The sequence below is a fragment of the Callithrix jacchus genome, chromosome 15, assembly GCF_049354715.1.
Source record: "Callithrix jacchus isolate 240 chromosome 15, calJac240_pri, whole genome shotgun sequence".
Classification (NCBI taxonomy): domain Eukaryota; kingdom Metazoa; phylum Chordata; class Mammalia; order Primates; family Cebidae; genus Callithrix; species Callithrix jacchus.
The window spans coordinates 48,248,311-48,266,685 of record NC_133516.1 but is presented as its reverse complement, the minus strand read 5'-3'; the positions used below and the strand labels follow the sequence as shown (position 1 = coordinate 48,266,685).

Genomic DNA, 18,375 nt, shown 5'->3' with positions numbered 1-18,375 from the left:
ATGTGTATGATTTCAGACTAATTTAAATGCTTTAAGTGATTAATTTCTTGTTGTTGTTACAGGTACCTCAATAATAATGAGCTGACAGCTGTGCCATCCCTGGGTGCTGCTTCATCGCATGTCATCTCTCTCTTTCTGTAAGTGGTGCCATTTGGGGGACTCTGGGCAGTGTGGTGGGGCTGTGGTGTTTGTCACCTTGCCCTGATACTCGGTGGCAGAAGAACTTGAATTCATGTGCTCACTGGTGAAGAAAGACCTTTCTTCATGTGGCCCTAATGATCATGATAAGTGCTTTGCTTGCTGTTTTAGGGTTTGCAGAATTAAAAGCTGAAAGTTTTTTTTACCTTTTCTTTAATTTGCAAGGAAATAGGTCTTTCTTTCTTTTTTTTTTTTTAATGCCCAGAGGTACATGGAACTAGCTTTCTTGCTTCTGTGGTTGGTTAAGCTGCAACTTTGAATAAAACTGGAGTTAAAGGAGGTTGTGTGAATTATAAGACAGCAACCTCATCTTTGTGCCAGTGAATTTGGTAATGTGACTTGGTTTACTTTTATGGCTTTAAGAAAAAGAAAGTGCCCCCAGGCCTCTGCAATCAACATAAAAGTATCTTGTCATGGTCAAGTGTTAGGTAAGATACAATCTATTTGTTATAGACAGCATATCGGAAATGAAAAAGCAAATTAAGGACCTTAGCTAAAAAGAAAGGAAGGTACCCATTGGGGATACTATCATTTGTGCTGTTATAAGTCTTTGCTAGAGAACTGAGCACTGGTCCTACCCCTGTTTCTTCAGCAGTCAGGTGGAGGAGCTTGCCTGTTTTAAACTCACCCAGAAGACTTTCCAGATAAACCAGCCATGAGTCTAACAATTTTCTCTGCCAGATTTTATTGGCAGCTTCCCCAGCAGAGCACCTCCCTTTTCACACTGAATTTCCTGTTTCCACTCTAGGCTTGCATAGTTTAATTTTATTTTGATTTTGCTAGTTTTATAATTCGTTTGCTGTATGAATCTTTTCTCGATGCTGAGGCTTGGCACGGTGAGCAGAGAAACTTTGCAGGAAGGTGCTATTAATAAGAGAGCTGGCATAACTTGGGATCTCAGATCTTTGCTGGCAGGACACGCTGTGTTCAGGAGGTGCTGTGTCCCTGTGAAACACGGTCTTGGGCTTAACTCTTTTCATGGCATTGTGGGATTGCAGAAGATCATTGGGGGGTTAGAATTGCAATTCATTCTCTGTGCCCTGGACAGATGCCTAGACTCTCTGAACCTCTTTTCCCTCATTTACATAATGCATTTTTGACCCATTATATATGTGAGGAGAGTGAGGCCCAGGGAGTGGAATGTATATGAAGCTCCTAGCATCATGTGTGAGTGTTTGACAAATAGTGGTTACCATTATTGGCTGGTGGCTGGTTGTCACATAGCTCCTTAGATCTTGACAGATCTCACCTTTAAAGCCACAGGACTTAAGAGTCAGTCCTTGTTCCTGTGAAGTGCTGGAAGGAAGGTTTGAGGCCTTTTGTTCCCTTGATGGGTAGGCAAAGGTCTGACTTTATTTTGTACCCATTTGGTCTGTGGGCCCAGCATCTGGAAGGTGTTTAGTTTTTGGCTTAATCGATGAGTCCATCTTATGTGAGGCTAATGGGGTTGTGATAACCTGTTGTGTGTCCATAAAGCAAAGCTCCTGAAGATGCTGGGAGCTCCTTGCTACTTAAAGCCTGGGTTGTGGACCATCAGTATTGAGTTTGCTTCAAGCTTGTTGGAAATATAGAAGCTCAGGCTTCATTCCAACCCTACTGGATCAGAAGCTTCCTTTAACAAGAGCCCTGGCCATTGGTCCACGAGTTCAAGTTGGAGAAATGCTGATGTAACTTCTCTTGTCCCTGCCATGGTAAGGAAGCTGGGGCCTCAGAGAATATCTCTGTGTTATCAGAGAAGAAACTGAGCCTCTGTGGAGTTCTTCTAAGTTGCAAAAGTGAGAGGTGGAAGTGAGACTGGATGCAAATACCTTTGCATCACTCCTTTATCTAACCCCATGCATGCAGGGCAGGAGCATGGCAGGTGACTCTCAACCACACTGTGCCAGAGGCAGGCAGGACCCCCAGCTTGCCCCATGGGCCTGTGGCACTTCTAGTTGCACCTTGCTCTGCTGACTAAAAATACATTTCTGTTCCTTGGCCCAAGTGCCAAGAGAAGTGAGGCTGTTTGGCCTTGTTCCTGCTATTCCATTAGACAGCATTGAAATATGTAAAGCAAGAGAAAAAAAAATTTTTTTTCCCTGTTTGGATTCAGTTTGGAAAATGCAGGTTAGCACTGGCAGCCAGCTCTTTGGCCTGGGCACCATCTGACTGTGTCAGTGATTTCTCTGAAACGATAGAAACTGAAGGGTCTTTATCTTGGTTTTCTCTGAGGTGCCTGTGTTTCCCATTCTTAGACTGGATGCTTGGATTCAGTGCTGGCAAAAGTTAGGTTAGCAGGGTGACATTTGGGCAGCTGGATTATTGATAATCCTTCATGCCTTTTCTGTATTTCCCAAGTGGACCATGCAGAGGGCAAGGGAAAAAACAAGAGAGCAGGCAGCGGATGAGCATCATTTTACAGCCAAAGAACCACCTTCCCCATCTTAACCAATGAAGGCAGAAGACTTAGTAGCCCCAACCACGTGATGATTCTAGTCATCCAGGCTTTGAACAGCAGGTTTTGCTGATGCGTCTGTTACTTTTCGGAACTAGTGAACTGAAAGGCATCACGTGTTCTGTAAATATTTAGTAGGCACTTTCTGGGCCCCTGCATTTGTGGTCCAGAGGTTGTCCCAGGGAGAAGCAGAAGCCTCAACACATGGTCTGAAAATGTGGTAGTTAATAGTTAGATGCTTGCAGTCCTTAATCCTCAGATTCTTATTCCATTTTTGTGGGCAGACAGAGGATCCGAAAAATAATCAAAATGTGCAGAGAGAATAGAGCAAATGTATGCTGAGGCCATGTGAGTGATAAGAGCCAGGACAACTTTCTTGGGACAAGTTTATAGGCAGATGCTTCAGGGAAAAATCAGGGCCAGGTGTGTGTCCTGCTGTCTCTAATGTAGTTGTGACCTGGGATATGTTGCTTTTTTCTCATTTGTTGAATGAGGAAGTTGAAGCAGATGGTAAAATACCCACAAAGCTTGTATATTCGCTTTGTGACCAGAAAGTTGAGAGCAGGGGCAGTAATGTCACAAAAGACATAGTTACCCCTGACCAGTAGCCACCATTGTTGTTTTGTATGTTTCACAGAAGTAGCAGGTTTGTCAATTTTCAGCTCGGACACCTGTAATTAGAGACTTTTGCCTCTGGAAGTTGGCCCTTTCTCTGTGTTTCGTTTGCTTATGCAGAAGCAGGCTGCCTTCCCAGACATAGAGCCCTCCTGAGCTGGTTGGCACCCTTGGGAGCGCCTCGTGGGAAGAGACATTGCTCTGCACCTGGCTTTTTCTATGAGGGCTTCAAAAGAGACGTCCAGAGTTTTGGGAACTGGAGTTATACAGCAAAATTTCAATTGGTTAATATTTTCTGATTAAAATAATCTAATTCAATTAACATATTTGTCAAAGAACAGATTTATTTGCATCGTGTTCTGAGGATAATGCCGGAGCCATTTGTCCTTAATAAACAGAAAGCACAGAACCCAAGGAAAGCTCTTAATGAGACTGAGTTCCGGTGAGGGAGCTAATTTCATGAAATAGTGCTGAGAAAAGGAAACAGACTTTTGTATTTTGTTAAATGGGGGCAGAAGCTGCCAGTAGATTTTTACATTTGAGATTTTTTTCTTTTTTTAATTTGAAATCCAGGAAACTCAGGTTACGATTCCCACAGCAACAGTAATTTTCTCTGGTGCATACATGACATTTCTGCTGAGGAAAAATTCCCACTGTTCCTGTGGTGTTGCTGCGCTTGTACCTTGGAGAAGATTGGTGACAGTGGAAATGCTTGAATTTTTCAGTCCTAGGAGTAAAAACACATGATACAGTGGCCTTAGCTTTTATCTCCTGTCCATAGACTGTAGCATATTACCCATAGGGTTGGCCTTGTCCACCTAACTTCTTCTCTAGCTGGTTTTTCTAGACCTCATTCATTTATGGTGCCTTGTCATTTGCTCTCCCAGAGCCCTGTGTCCTCGGCCAGGAGGGAGACCTAGGCAAAACTTAGGGGCACACAATTAATTGTGACTTTAATGTTGCTATTAAAATTCCTTAGGTTTATGTTGCATTTGAAAACACATTGAAATGCCTTTTACTTTTAATCTTGAGAACTTATTTTTGAAAACTATTTTTTTAATGAGATAAAATAAATTTACCAGGGACATGGGGAGGATGTGTGAGGATGGTCATTGGACACAAAAAAATAGAAAGAGTGAAGACCTTCTATTTCATAGCACAAGGTGACTAGAGCCAGTAATAACTTAATTGTACATTTAAAAATAATTAAGAGTGTAATTGGATTGTTTGTAACACAGAGGATAAATGCTTGAGAGCATGGATGCCCATTCTCCATGATGTGATTATTATGCACTGCATGCCTGTGTCAAAACATCTCAGGTACCCTGTAAATGTATATACCTACTATGTACTCTCAAAAAAAGTCAGAAAAAAAAAAAATAAACATACCACAAACTCACCATTTAAAAGCCACATTTAGTATGTTCTCAGTGTTGTGCAACCATCACCACTACACAATGCTAGAACATTTTCATCATCCCCCGCCCAAAAAAACCTCTTCAAAAGTTACTTCCCGTATCACTCTGGCCCCTGGTAACCACTTATTTGAAAACTAAATTTTTTTTTGGAGGGAAGTATTTTTCTCTCATGTTAACAACAGATGGACCTGGAAGACTTAGTGTATAATTAACTTATAATAAAAATATATGAGGTGGCTTTAACTATATTTTGCTGTGACCTCTCAGCTGAAGAAAAAGTTATTAAGGGACTCCATGTTTGGGTCCCCTTCCATGAACACTCCCTCCGTGGAAGCTGTTTTTCTCTCCTGGATTTTCCCTCTGGAGTTCCCTTCCACACACTCTCGTGGAAGCCTGTCTTCCCCTGCTAAACTCCATCTCTCTTTCTATTCCTTCCATTCAGTGGAGAAGCTGCTTTCCTCTGGATTCCATCTTTCTGGATTCTCTCACTCAGTGTGAGAGTTAGCTGTTTGTTTCTCTCTCCTTCTCCTGTTTTTCTCTCTGTTTAAATAAATCACTTTCTATAAACAAAAACAAAAAACAAAAAAAAGAAAAAGTGATTAAATAAAAGGTATAGGATACTTAACATCCCTCTATTGTAACTTCTGGAGAATAAAACCTGGAAGGAAAGAAATGACATGTCCTGTCTGTGACCCCCCACTTCCCTGGTGGTGAGGGAAGAGTGGACGAAGCCCTGGGAGGGGTTGGAGGGATTGGAGGCATCGAAGGCTTGAGCCCTCTTCTTGGCTGGATCTGTTGGTGAAGTAAAATCAATAGGAATACTTAACTCTCAGAGTACCTAGCAAACCCTCTGGAAAAAAGTGGGCGAAATCAATCTTCTTACTGGCTCATTAATGCAAAGATCAATGCGCATTAAAGCGTAATTAAAGAGTGAGCCTTAGAGGGAGGCAGCTGTGATCTGCTGCTGCTCAGGGCTGGAGGGAATAATGAGAGTCCCTCAGAGGGCCCAAGCAGGAAGCAAGGGAAGGGACTTGGAATGCAGCGTTGAAAAATTAGGCTCGGCCTCCTGACCTAGCTCAGGTTGTGAATAATCAGGCTTGAAGCACAGGTGAGATTATACTGAGGAGTAGGCAGTGGCTGGTGTTCCCGCTTCATGCGTGCGTTGGGATGGCGGGACTTATTCTCCATCTAAGGAGCTGGGTTGAGATGTCTTGCCCTTCTCTTCACTACCTGCCCTTAAAACTTTCTCCATATTGCATCTCCTGAAAAAGGGCATCCTTTGCTGGCATAGTGAAGAATTGATGTGAAACATTTTTTCATGTGATGTTTATCTTTGGAGGGATGAGATAAGACTTTGTCTTTAAAAGTGAGTGGCAATCTCAGATGGTGGAGCTCTTTGTGCATTTATTCCTAGTTGAACCTGTGGGCACCATAGGTGTATGTACAGTCAAGTTGGGTATCGAGATTCTCCCCAAGACCAAGGGTTACTCCATCCTTCGTTTGGAGGAATTAACTGCTGGCCCTTCCACCAGTCACTGGATTAAGAGCGGACCTAATCAAGGGTGTTAGTTAGAAAATATGAAAACAAGTAGATAGGTCCCCATGCTACTTTGGACAAGAGTTCCCCCAAGTAGCAACCTGATTTAGCCTTAGTTGAAGGATGGTCAGTCTATTTGGGTGTCAGTGTAAAAGTAAACCTTACCTGGGCCACTGGTATTTTATTGCTCTGGCAATAAAATGCATTCTTGTTAAGAGTGTGGGGAAGAGTGAGTGACTCCAGCTACTTTAGGAAGAAACTGTGGGCAAAGCTGTGTTTTAAAAGGCCGGGGTTGAGTTTAAATGAATGCCTTTTGTTCCTTGAGTAGTCCAAAGCTGTTTTGATTCTCAGATGCTGAAGGGGGAAGATGAGAGTGAACAAACAACACAACAGGGAGATATAGAGATGCAAAAAATATTATCTAAAGTTCTGTTCCTCTATTGAGTTTTCAAAGATGTGTTCACTTTCTGCCCTGTTTGCCCAGATTTTTGTTAATGTAAACTGATTGTTTCATCTGGATAAAACCTCATGCCCTTTCCTTTGGAGGATGGTGGCTTCCCCTCATTGCTAGACTACCTATAGGGCTTGCTGAAACACAGGTGACTGGGGCCTCAGCCTCGTTTCTGGCTTGGCTCAGCAGGTCTGGGGTGGGACAAGAGAACTGCTTTGCTTCTGAGTTCCCAGGTAATGCTGCTGCTGCTGCTGGCCTGGGAACCTGGCTTTGAGAAGCACTGCTGGGGCTCATGTGGGGCTGGGGGCAGCTCCAAGGCTCATGTGTCAGTTCTGACCAAGCTGTTTAGGCCTTGGAGAACAGTAAATTATTTAGATCAACTCCTAATGTCACCAGCATTGTGACAGGCACCTGTTTGGGACAGTGGGGCTCTATAACCCTGGTAATGGCTTCTGAGAATGGCTCTGGGGCAGGGAGCAGAGTGAGCTCCAGTACCACGGACAGAACAGAGCTGGGTGGCTTAGGTTTGAGGCCCATGCCTGTTACACATTTGCTTGTGCTCAACTGGGTGTTGGTGACCACTCAGATCTCCCAAGGAGACCTTCACCAGTTACTGCAGAGGTGGAGAGTGCTTCCTGAGCAGCCCAGCGTGGCAGGAGCCCTGTTACTCTCTTAGCAGGTGGGTGCTGGCAGCTCTGCTTACAGCTGAGCATCCCCCAGCAGGAATGAAACAGTTTTAGCACATTTATCTTTCTTCTGATTATCAGTCACTTGTATCTAATCAGCCTCTATCCTCAGCTAAGACTTGAATAGTACTTCTTTTTCCAGATGGAAGTTAACAAGAGTTTCTGAAAGGTGGACATTTTTTTCCCCACCTACTGGGGTCCACACCTGCCCCGTTGCCTCTTCCTAGCACTGTTGTTTATGACTGGGTTACTCTCCTACCATTTTCCCAGCCTGGGGACCGTGGACCTGGCCACCAGTGGGCAAAAGAGATGAAAAAGTGGAGGAAGCCTCAGCTGGTTCATGGTGGAGACCATAGGCTCATCTGCAAGGCAGCAAGGCTGCTGTGAAGTCTGCCAGCACATGCCCCACAAGAGGCCCAGCTTGAGCAAACAGGTCAGGTCCTATGGACCTGGGGGTTCCTGCCCTCAAGGAACTGGTAGTCTAGCTGCAAAGGAAGATGGGTGAACAGACAGTTGTCATACAGGGGCTGGGGAATGTCTGACAGGCCCCTCACTGCTTGTCACTCATGGGGCACATGACAGGGAAGCCTCCCAGATGAAGCAACATTTTAGCTGAGGCTCCCTGTTCTGCAAACCTCCTTGCTCTTCCTCTACATGGGGGTAAAGGTTCCAGGTGTTAAATGGAACACCCTAAATGTTCAGCCAGCACGTTGGGTACTCGGAGAAGCATTCAGAGGAATACTAAAAGGACATGGCTAATTCCATTTTTAGGCCAATTTGTGTACACACACCCCCTCACTCACCCCTCCCTCTGCCCCCAACACACACCCTCCCTTCCCTGCCTTTTTTCTTTGTCAGCAGGCAGGCTTTTATGAAGAGCCAGCAGGCTGCTGTTGGAAGGAAGAGTAGGGCCTGTGCTTCTTAGAACTGCAGCCTCATCAGATGCTGGATACCACCAAGGAGCCTCAAAATAGAAAATTAAACACCCAATTTACAAAGAAAGCAGCTCTCTGTCCCGGAAACTTCCCAGGGATTCCGTAGTGCAGACTGCCACTTGCCCCACAGTCTAAGCTGGGAAAGGAGCCTCTGTGGCCTCTGCAGCCAGCCTGCCAAATTACACAGTCATGACTTGTCGTTTTCCTTCTCTCTTTTCTTTCCTTTTTTCTCCTTTCTTTGAGAGTGGGGGTGGTGAACCAGCCAGATGAGAGGTACATCTGCAAGTCATTTGCTGAGAAAGTGAAGGGAACACCAGCTGTGGGACTAGGGGAGCCGAGGAAGGGGAGAGCCCGTGGAATAGGAGCTTGGTCATAGAGATCACTGCCTCTTTTGGAAACTCGGTAGCTTTTGTTGAGTGTTTTTTTTCCTTTCTGCCACCCAGCCCTCCCCGTCTGCCTCTTCCTTTCTTTCCCTTTTCCTGATAACCATGTAAGCTTAAGTATGGCCCAAGATCCAGTGGGGACCCAGGTTGCCCCCCCCACGTGTTGGAGAAGCAGTGGATGGTCTCGGAGGGGAAGTGCCGCTCCTTCCAGCAGTGAGTGCTGAAAACCCTCAGGGCTGCTTGAAATGGAGCGGGGAAGCAGAGCTGCTCTGTCATTGCACAATCTCCCGTGTGAAAGGGGTTGGCTCCAGCCCATATCAACAGTCTCATTCCAACTGGGACCATTTCCTCCTCCTCCTCCCCCTCCTCACTTCCTGCAGGTGGCTTCTGTAATCCAGTTACCACTGAGAAGCCTCCTGTGCATATGCACCTAATCCGAAAATGGCTGGCTTGACTTTGACCTGCCTGGTGACCTTGCAGGGAAGGCAGGGCCTATTGTGTCTGCTCACACCTGGGAGCCATTTTCAGCTTTTATAGCCCAAGTGGAAGAAATGTGTTTGTGTTTATGCGGGTCTTTCCTTCATAAGGTCTGTCATTGTTGGGCCATATAGAGGGAATATTGGATTCTCCCTGCTTGTTTAAAGGCAAGAGTTTTATAAGAATAGTTTACTCAGTATATTGAGTCCTATGAAATTGCCGTTTTTGTTTGGTTTGGTAATGGTCAAACATCAGCAATCTTGTATTGTTCAGCCTTTTGAGAAGAAAAAATAGTGACAGTCAGCATATCTGGTACATTGATATTGGCAGGCATTGCTCTCTATGGGCCTCCCAGGACCAGTCTTACTGTGTTAGCTCTGCAGTTCTATGAGACACAAAATCTATTAATTTACAGATGAGGCACCTAAGGCACAGAGAAGTCAAGTAACTTGCTCGAGGTCACAGAGCTAGGAAGCATCAAAGGTGGGTCCTGTTATTTCTCTCTGTCTTTGGGGCCTGTGTTTACTGTACACATGGAAGTATGTGGTCTGGGAGCCTAGAAGGGTCTTGTCATTTTAAGTGCTGACATTTCAAATTGTGCTAGGTATGGGACGCCTTGGAATTGTGGGCCAAAGGCTCGGATGTTACTCTGGAGTGTGGCTCCTACCCCGCAAATAGAGCACTCGTCTCCCAAAGTGGTGCGGTGTGCCTGTGTAATGCCCTTGCTTTAAAAGCCTCTTTCTGGCGTCAGGTGAACTTGCTTTGGGTAGCTCTTGGTATGATTTTCTTTCACTGATGTGAAGTAACAGGAGCGCTCTCTCTCTCTCTCTCTCTCTCTCTCTCTCTCTCTCTCTCTCACACACACACACACACACACACACACACACACACACACACACACAGTTCAGAGCTGATTATGCCGGCCATCTGTGAAAGGTACCATGAGGAAAAACGCTGTTGTCGTCAGGTCTCGGCAGAGCCCAAACTTGTTCGATTGTGCCAGTAGATTCTCGGATAGTGGCTATCTGCCCTCGAAGACATCACTTCAAGGCGAATTCCTCTGCAGTTTCCTCACTTCCTGGATGCCTTTCAAACCCAAACAGCTGTAATAAAGGTGCCAGTGTCTGTTCTTTTTCTTTCCAACTTCATCAACCAGGAGATGAGATGTGTGCTGTGAAGGGTGCAGCCCCCCAGGTACTCATAGGCTGTCCTCTCAGGGGCCACTGGCTCTGCTCAGCTAGTTGTCCCACTGTAGAGTCTCTCTGGGGGCTCTGAGACATGTTTTCCTCAGGGAGGGCTGCTGTGAAATTAGCTTGTAAATAGCAGGGCTCCTTCTCCACGTAGCTGTAGGACAAAGATAGATACAAATGAATCTCTTCCTATTACACTGATTGGGGCATCATGTGGGCTTTATAGAGAGGGAGCAGTTTTGCACAGTGGTGAAGAGAAGGCTCTGAATCGATCGGATTTGTGTTCAAGTCTTGCCTGCATCACCTTTGCTGTGTCACCTGGGCAGGTTCTCTCAGGCCTCAGTTTTCACTCATAAAATGGTATTTGCTGATAAGGTGAGGGTTAGGATTAACTAAATAGTATGTGTTTTCAGTACAGCGTCTGGCATATACTGAATGTGCACTGAGTGTTAGACACTCTTGCTATCTCTGACAACGGTGTACTGAGCACCTCTGGGGCTGTGGGCAAGGCAGGCCTGCTTTTGCTGCTGTGCTCTGAGGGGCATTGCTGCTCTCTACACTGAACCCTGGAAGCCACCTGGTTTTGGAGACTGGAGAGGAGTCTATTTACAGCCCATAAAAATGGATCTTAATTGCAGATATCCATCATGGCTCACCTTCCCATAAACCAGTTGAAGCTTACAGAAAACCCCATATGTATATCTATTCATTCCTCTTATGGGAGCTGTGGAGGTCAGCAACAGAGTTTATTTGCCCTCCTCTCTTCTCATCTTCTGTTTCTCTACCCGGGGTAGGTGCAGCAAGCAGCAAAGTGCTAGGCAAATGTTTAAGCAGTGGCTCTCACCCATAGTAGAATGACCTGGGGAGCTTAAAAAATCTAGATGCCTACATCTCAGGGCAATTAAATCAGAACCTCGAATTAGGCTGTGGAGCAGAGCGGGTGAGTGTTGGGTTCAGGCATTGTAGTGGTTTTTTGAAAAAGCTCTCCAGGTCGTTTCAGTGTGCAGCCAACAGCTTTAATAAGCCACAGCTGGGTAATTGCAAGTGAACGGCGTTGTTCCTCCTCTTCTCTCCTTTACTCTCATAACTATCACTTAAAATAGCCAGGCTTCCCCACCTCCCTGCCCTCCACTCCTTTTTTTCCTCTTTCTTTCTCAGCAGGTTGGAGGGGAGGAATAAATATTTAGGCTGACCTTCAGTTTAGTGCTTATGACTCTGAGGTTCCATAGTAGAGGTTTTAGTTACCTCTTTTACCATTGATTTAATTTGAAGATACTGTGCAGTTAGCCACAGAGTGGTTAGGAAATTGCTTTGGTGGTATACGGGTGAGGGTGTTTGGTCTGATTAAACCCACCCACCTTATTTGGAGATCACAGAATTCAGCTGTGGATTTGCCCCATATCTGCGTCATTTCTTTCCGCTGACAGCCCACTCATCCGTCATTTACATTCTACCTAGATATCAGAAACATACATTATGACGGTGAGAAAAACTCCCTTTATAGTAAAACAAGAGGCAAAACTGTCTTGTTCTAAGTTCTTTAAACACCCCCCCTTTTTTTTTAATAAGTTCAAAAGTAAGACCTGGCTCTTTAAAAAAAACATGTCAATAGATGATATGGAAACTGAAAGACCTCACCCAAAAGCTATATTGTAATATAGCAAAGATTGAATTGGATAATTATATAATGGGATTTTGTGAAGGTTGTATTTGGAATTGGATGCTTAGATAAGTTGCAAAGAGTAGAACTTTGGAAATGAGAAAAAAAAAATTCCCCTTGGACTTTTTAGAATGCAACTTTTCTCCAAATCAAATGTATTTTTTATAAGGAAAAAACAGTGATTATCAGCATGCATAGTAAAGTTTTTCTGCCTTGTAATTGCTTGGTTCTTTTCAATTGGAATGAGAGCTGGCGTGTTGAGAAAGCCAGCATGGGCTTCGTGAGCTGGGCCTGGGGAGGCCATGCGCAGCCCTTCCAGGGGCTCCCCCTTCCCCATGGCCTTGCCAACAGCCATGATAAACCTTTCACCACCTGGCTTTCCTCACGGCTAGGCTGGCCCCTGCTGCCCCTCTCCCTATCCTCTAGTGTGTGTTAACAAGAACCCTGATTTGGTGGTGCTATAGCAATTACGTGATTCCCAGTAAGAGCCCAGTGCCTGTCTTCACTTTGCCCCATTCCCTGGAAAAGAGATTCAATACATCATCAAAGGAAATAGTGATGTGGCAGAGATGTCCCTGCCTTGGTGGCCTCAAGGGTCACCTCTAGGAAGAGAAAGCCAAAAGGCCTGAGTTGTTGGCACAGTGGTGAGGACCAGGTGGTCTCTCACAGGGCCATCCCTTTGTGGGCATTTTAATAGAGAACATTGGTCCATTCTTTGCTTACCTCCACCTGGGATGTCTGCATTGCTTTCTCTGCTGCAGGGGAAGCCCTCTCACTGTCCTCTTGTCAGGACATAACCCAAGGTACATTCTACCTCTTGAATGCAGGTCATTCAGTGGTGTGGTGGGATAATGCCCTGGAAACTGGGAGGAAACATCCCTTCCTGGAGTGCACAGGGCCTTCTCCCCCTTGTTAGCACCAGTAGTGTTCTCAGAGAAATGAGCATTGGGCCATTTGGCTTGTGGTCCCTACTCTGACATTATGGATCCATTACAGGATCTTTCACAAAACACTTCTCTTTGTGGCTTCTGTCCCCTCATCTGTAAGGAAAGAGGCTGGTTCAGTATCAGCCATATTCAACCAGGGTTAAAAACACACACGGCTGTTTTCCTCCTGGAAGCCTGGACTGTATGTTCTTTGGAACAGACTCACATCCCCAGTTGAGAACTGCTGTTGTGGGTGACCCCCTAGTTGTGGGGCCCCAGGTTCCTGGCAGGCTCACATGTTTGTGCATTCTGTGGAGAGGGCCGGCTGAGCCGTTTGCTCTATGCTGAAAAGTCTGCTTGGAGTGGGGCGGGGGATAGCACCCTAGCAGGCCCTTTGGGTCCAGCGCCAAATCTGGGCCATGCACTCATCGCTAATGGGGGTACTCAAGGCCTCGGCTCCAAAGCATCCAGATGTGACCCTCAGGCAGCCCTCATCCCTCCCGACTCCACACCAGCCACCCAGTAAAGCACCTTCATTAGTATTTGATGAAGACAAGAATGAAGGGTCTCTTTGTGGCTTCCCATCATCTATGGGACAAAGTCCCAGCTCTTTCAGAGTTGGCCCTGGCTCCATTTCTTCCTAGTCTCCCACCTCTAAATTGTGCATAACAAAAGCCTACACTGGCTGTGACTCTGGATGCTGTGCTGGGTTTATTTTGTCACCGTGGTCAGGAATGGCTGGTCCTGTCCCGGGCTCCTCCCCTGATGACGTCACGTTCCCCTCTGCCAATGCACCCATCACATCTCTCTGTCTCCTTGGGGGCTGGGGTAAGGGGCTAATGGTGCAGCGGCCGCATCCATCTTTCCTTTCAGCAGCTGCAAGTAGCAGCTATCCTATTCGTGTGTGGATGAATAACTCTGATGGACCAAATGGAAGGGTCATCTCAGTAGTTGTGGGGTACAGGGCTGACACTAGGTTGCTTTAGACATTTATTCAAGGTGGAGAGACAGGCTTGGGCACGTAATAGTAGAAATGGCTTGCTGGGGAGTCTTGGAGACATGGCTCTTCAGCCAGGAGATAAGACTTACTTTCCTGGATTTATTGAAGAGTCAGGCAGGGTATCTTGGGAGAAAAAGTATTAGTGGTAACTGCCATGTGAGAGGTCACCTGGACCAGAGGTGGACAGGGCTTACCCCCAGGGCTCATTATTAGGGTTTGAGTCTTGATTCTGCCACGTCAGCAGACAGAGTCTCGCTCTGTTGCCCAGGCTGGAGTGCAGTGGTGCAATCTTGGCTCACTGCAACCTCAGTCTTCCAGGTCTATATAGTTCTCCTGCCTCAGCCTCCCAAGTACCTGGGATTACAGGCATGCACCACCACAACTGCCTAATTTTTTTTTTTTTTTCTAAGTAGAGGTGGGGTTTCACCCTGTTGGCCAGGCTGGTCTCTAACTCCTGACCTCAAGTGAGCTGCCTGCCTCAGCCTCCCAAAGTGCCTGGATTACAGGCTGGAAACACCATGCCCAGCCCCCTTGGTTGACTTCTCATGTGTTCTCCAAATTGTAGTTTCTTCATTTAGAGTTTTATGTAATGAAATCATAAAGTATGGATAACCTTTTGGGATTGGCTTTTTTCACTCAGCATAATTCCCTGGAGATTCTTCTAGGTTTTTGTGTTTGTCATTTTATTCCTTTTTAATCACAGAGTTGTGTTTCATGGTATGGATGTGCCATACTTTGCTTAACCATACACCTGATGAAGGGCATCTAGAATGTTTCCAATTGGGGCTGTTTTTAAAAAAAATACTGCTATGAACATTCATGTTTGAGTTTTTTGGTCTATGACCATAAATTTTTATTCCTCTCTGGGATAAATGCCCAGGAGTGCAATTGACAGGTCATATGGGAGTTATATGTTTAGTTTTCTTTTTTTTTTTTAAGAAACCGTCAGACTCTTTCAAAATGGCCATAACATTTGACATTCCTACCAGCAATGTATAGGCAATTCAGTTTCTCCACATTATGACCAGTATTTGGTAGTGTGTGTTTTTTTTTAATTTTTTTTCAGACAGAGTCTTGCTCTGTTGCCCAATCTGGAGTGGCATGGCATGATCTCTGCTCATTGCAACCTCTGCCTCCTGGGTTAAAGTGATTCTCATGCCTCAGCCTCCTGAGAAGCTGAGATTACAGGCTTATGCCACCACGCCTGGCTAATTTTTGTATTTTTAGTAGAGATGGGGTTTCACCATGTTGGCCAGGCTGCTCTTGAACTCCTGACCTCAAGTGATCCACCGAACTTGGCCTCCCAAAGTATTGGGATTACAGGTGTGAGCCACCTCACCTGGCTGTGGTGTTGTATTTTCTTAATTTAGGCATTCTGCTAGGTGTGTAGTGATATCTCATCATGGTTTTAATTTGTATTTCCATGATGACCAGTGGTGTTAAGCATCTTTTCATTTGCTTATTTGCCACCTGTAGATTCTTTTTGGTAAAATATCCATTTATGCCTTTTGCTCATTTTCTAATTGGATTTTTTAGGTAGTTTTTGTTGTTGTTTCGCTCTTGAGTTTTGTGAAATGTTTATATAGTCTGGTTATATATTTTGGATACTAGTTCTTTGTTAGATATCTGGTTTGTAAATACTTTCTCCTAATCTGTAGCTTGTCTTTTCATCTTAGACTCTTTCACAGAACAAATTGTTAATTTTGACAAAGCCTAATATGTGTTAATTTTTCCTTTTATTGATTGTGCTTTTAGCGTCAGGTCTATGAAATTTAACCGTAGATCCCAAAGATTTTTCTCCTGTGTTTTCTCTTTGAAGTTCTTTAATTTTATGTTTGGTATGTAAGTTCATGATGATATGTTTTTTAAAGCCTGAAATAAGGAAGAAACTTGAAGTTACGAAAGAAACAGAGCAAGTATTGCTTTTCATAGGATCCCAGCATGGGCAAGGCCAGAGGTGAGATGGTTCTGGGGTACAGAGAAGGGGTGCTGCAGACAGTGACACTTTTACGTTGTAACAAGTCTTTTTTGGGATGGTTGAAGAAGGGCTGCATTAAAGGGCCAACTCCTTAATCCCACCCATATATGTCCTTAACCCTCCTGAAGTACTGTTAGGTTCATATGCTGAAGGCTTGGGAAATTGCTGGTAAGAGATATTCTAAATATATGATCGGGAGATCAAAGTCTTTCAGATGGGGCAGGAAGCAGGCATGGTTTTATTTTTAAAGGCACATCAGTGGTATCACTCCCCAGAGGAGGGGAGGATCTTGTCTTAGAGGCTGCAGCCAAGTGCTGAAACAGCTTCCTCCTTTGCCTGGAACTGCGGAGCTGTCAGGAAGCTGGCATGTGAATCTCAGAATGTGCCAGTGGCCAGTAGAGGTTAGGGACCCATGTGTGACCCCAGAGGGAGCTTTAGCACTGCAGCACTCACAGTTCTCTGTCCTCATAGCCACAGCCTATCTGGTCTGGCTTATTGTGCTACTGTCACTCCAGAGAGTGGCACAGCCTGGAGTCAGAGGATACCTGTGCTTGCATCCTGATCAGCTGGGCGACTCCAGACCAGGGTCTTAACCTTTCTGATTCTGGAGTAGGTGATGCCTTCTTTGGCATGGTGGTAAGCAATGAGTGAACAAGTTTCTTCTGTTCCCTGGAGAGTGCTCAGTTCTGTGCTGTTATACTTACTGAGGAAATAAGAGCCACTCTCACCCACCGATTTAGGATGGGGACACAGCCACTGACCACTCCAGTCATCCTAAATATAAATAGAGGCGATCTGGCTGGGCCCTCTGGCAATGGTGTGTTGACATGCTGTGGGCTGAGGGCTTGGAAGCCCACGCGTGGGTGTGGAGGTGTGTGGGCCCCCCTGCAGGACTAGGGATGTACAGTGGCTTGCGATGGGATGTTCCCCATCTTGTTCCCTCTATATCTGCAGGGTCAGGTACTGCCTCTGTTCCAATCACATGGTGTGGCCTCAGCATGCGGGACTGCCCTCCCTAGTGGATGCTGAAAAGAGATGGGAGGTATGGGGTGCTATCCAGAGATGCTATCTTCCTCAGGGTTTCTTCTGCCTGCTTCCCTTATGAGGCAGTTCCACATCCTGAGTAGGAGTGTAGGATATGGATTCCTATTCTGGGCTCCGGTCCCAGCTGTACTGCTTCCTGCCATGTAACCTTCGGCAAGTGAGTTGACCTTTCCGTGGCTTAGCATCCCCATCTGTAAAATGGGGATGGTAACAGTGGCCACCTCTGGGGTTGTCTTGAAGATTAAACAAGGGAAGTTGTGAAGAGTTAAGCCAGCACCTAGCTGCTGGTAAGCACTAACAAAACGTTAGATTTCTTACTAGTGTTCCTATCAGGGTGGCTATTCCTGCTACCCCTTCTAGTGAGAAAGAAAATACAGTGTGCCTCCTCCATAGCTGAACATCAGAAGCAAGCTCCCTGGAGATCCATGGCCCTGTGCAGCATTGGAACCACTTCCTGGAGGCCACAGAAGCACCAGGGCCCCATTCCAGACTCCAGCTACAAAGGCCTTTTGAAGTTTGCACCACCTGGAGCAGGCTTGTGTGCCATGGGAGGGTTGGGGGAAGGGAATTTAGGAGGAGGTTCTGCGTGGAAAACCCTCCTTTGTACCTGGTAGACGTGGTTTAACTGCTCAGGCCACCCTGGACTGTACCAACCCTACACCGCTCTCCATCACGCTTCTTAGTCTGCTCTGCGCTTAAGGATTAGGTCTCAAAGTTCGGTGTCTATGTTTTTTTTTTTTTTTTATGGATTGGAGGTTTCAGTGGGATGGGAGAATCACAAGGAATCAGGTGTTCAGAGGAATGTATTGAGTAGAGGTGAGGAACTAGGATGTTGAAAAGTGAAAAGAGAGAAGGAGAGGAAGAAAGGAAGAAAAAGAGGGAGAGAGAACAGGAATATTGCTTCATTCTAAAAATGGGTATTAATAATGGCTGATCAATATTTTGTGTATTTAAAATGGAGAACTCTATAAATATTTATTGAGTTTACTTGTTCCGGATCTGAGTTGAAGTCCTGGATATCCTTATTAATTTTCTGTCTCACTGAGTCTAAATCTCGTTATGGGTCTTATGTATCTGGGTATTAAGATCTCTTATTGTTGCCACCTCTGGGGTTGTCTTGAAGATTACCTTTTACCACTGTATCTTTGTTGCTTTGAAATCTATTTTATCAAATGTGAGAATTGCAAATCCTGCTTTTTGTTTATTTATTTATTTTTGCTCTCCATTTGATTGGTAAATTTTTCTCCAACCCTTTGTTTTGAGTCTCTGTGTATCTTTGGATATACCGTTAGGTTTTGGCTGTATCTTTTGATTGGGGCATTTAGTCGATTTAAATGTAGGGTTACTGCCATTTGATGTTAACTGGCTATTTTATCCATTCGTTGATGTAAATTCTTCTTTATGTTGATGCTCTTTACTTTTTGGTATATTTTTAGAAAGGCT

General features: G+C 45.2%; 1 protein-coding gene across 3 annotated transcripts in view; it reads left to right on the top strand.

Moving 5' to 3' along the window:
- LRIG1 (leucine rich repeats and immunoglobulin like domains 1) overlaps positions 1 to 18,375 on the top strand; it is a 122,393-nt gene that overhangs the window by 49,094 nt on the left and 54,924 nt on the right. For all 3 annotated transcript variants that reach the window (XM_035276057.3, XM_002758530.5, XM_035276058.3), the window contains one exon: positions 63 to 137. In XM_035276057.3, coding sequence (XP_035131948.2) covers positions 63 to 137 — 75 coding nt within the window. The remainder of the gene's footprint in view (positions 1 to 62; positions 138 to 18,375) is intronic.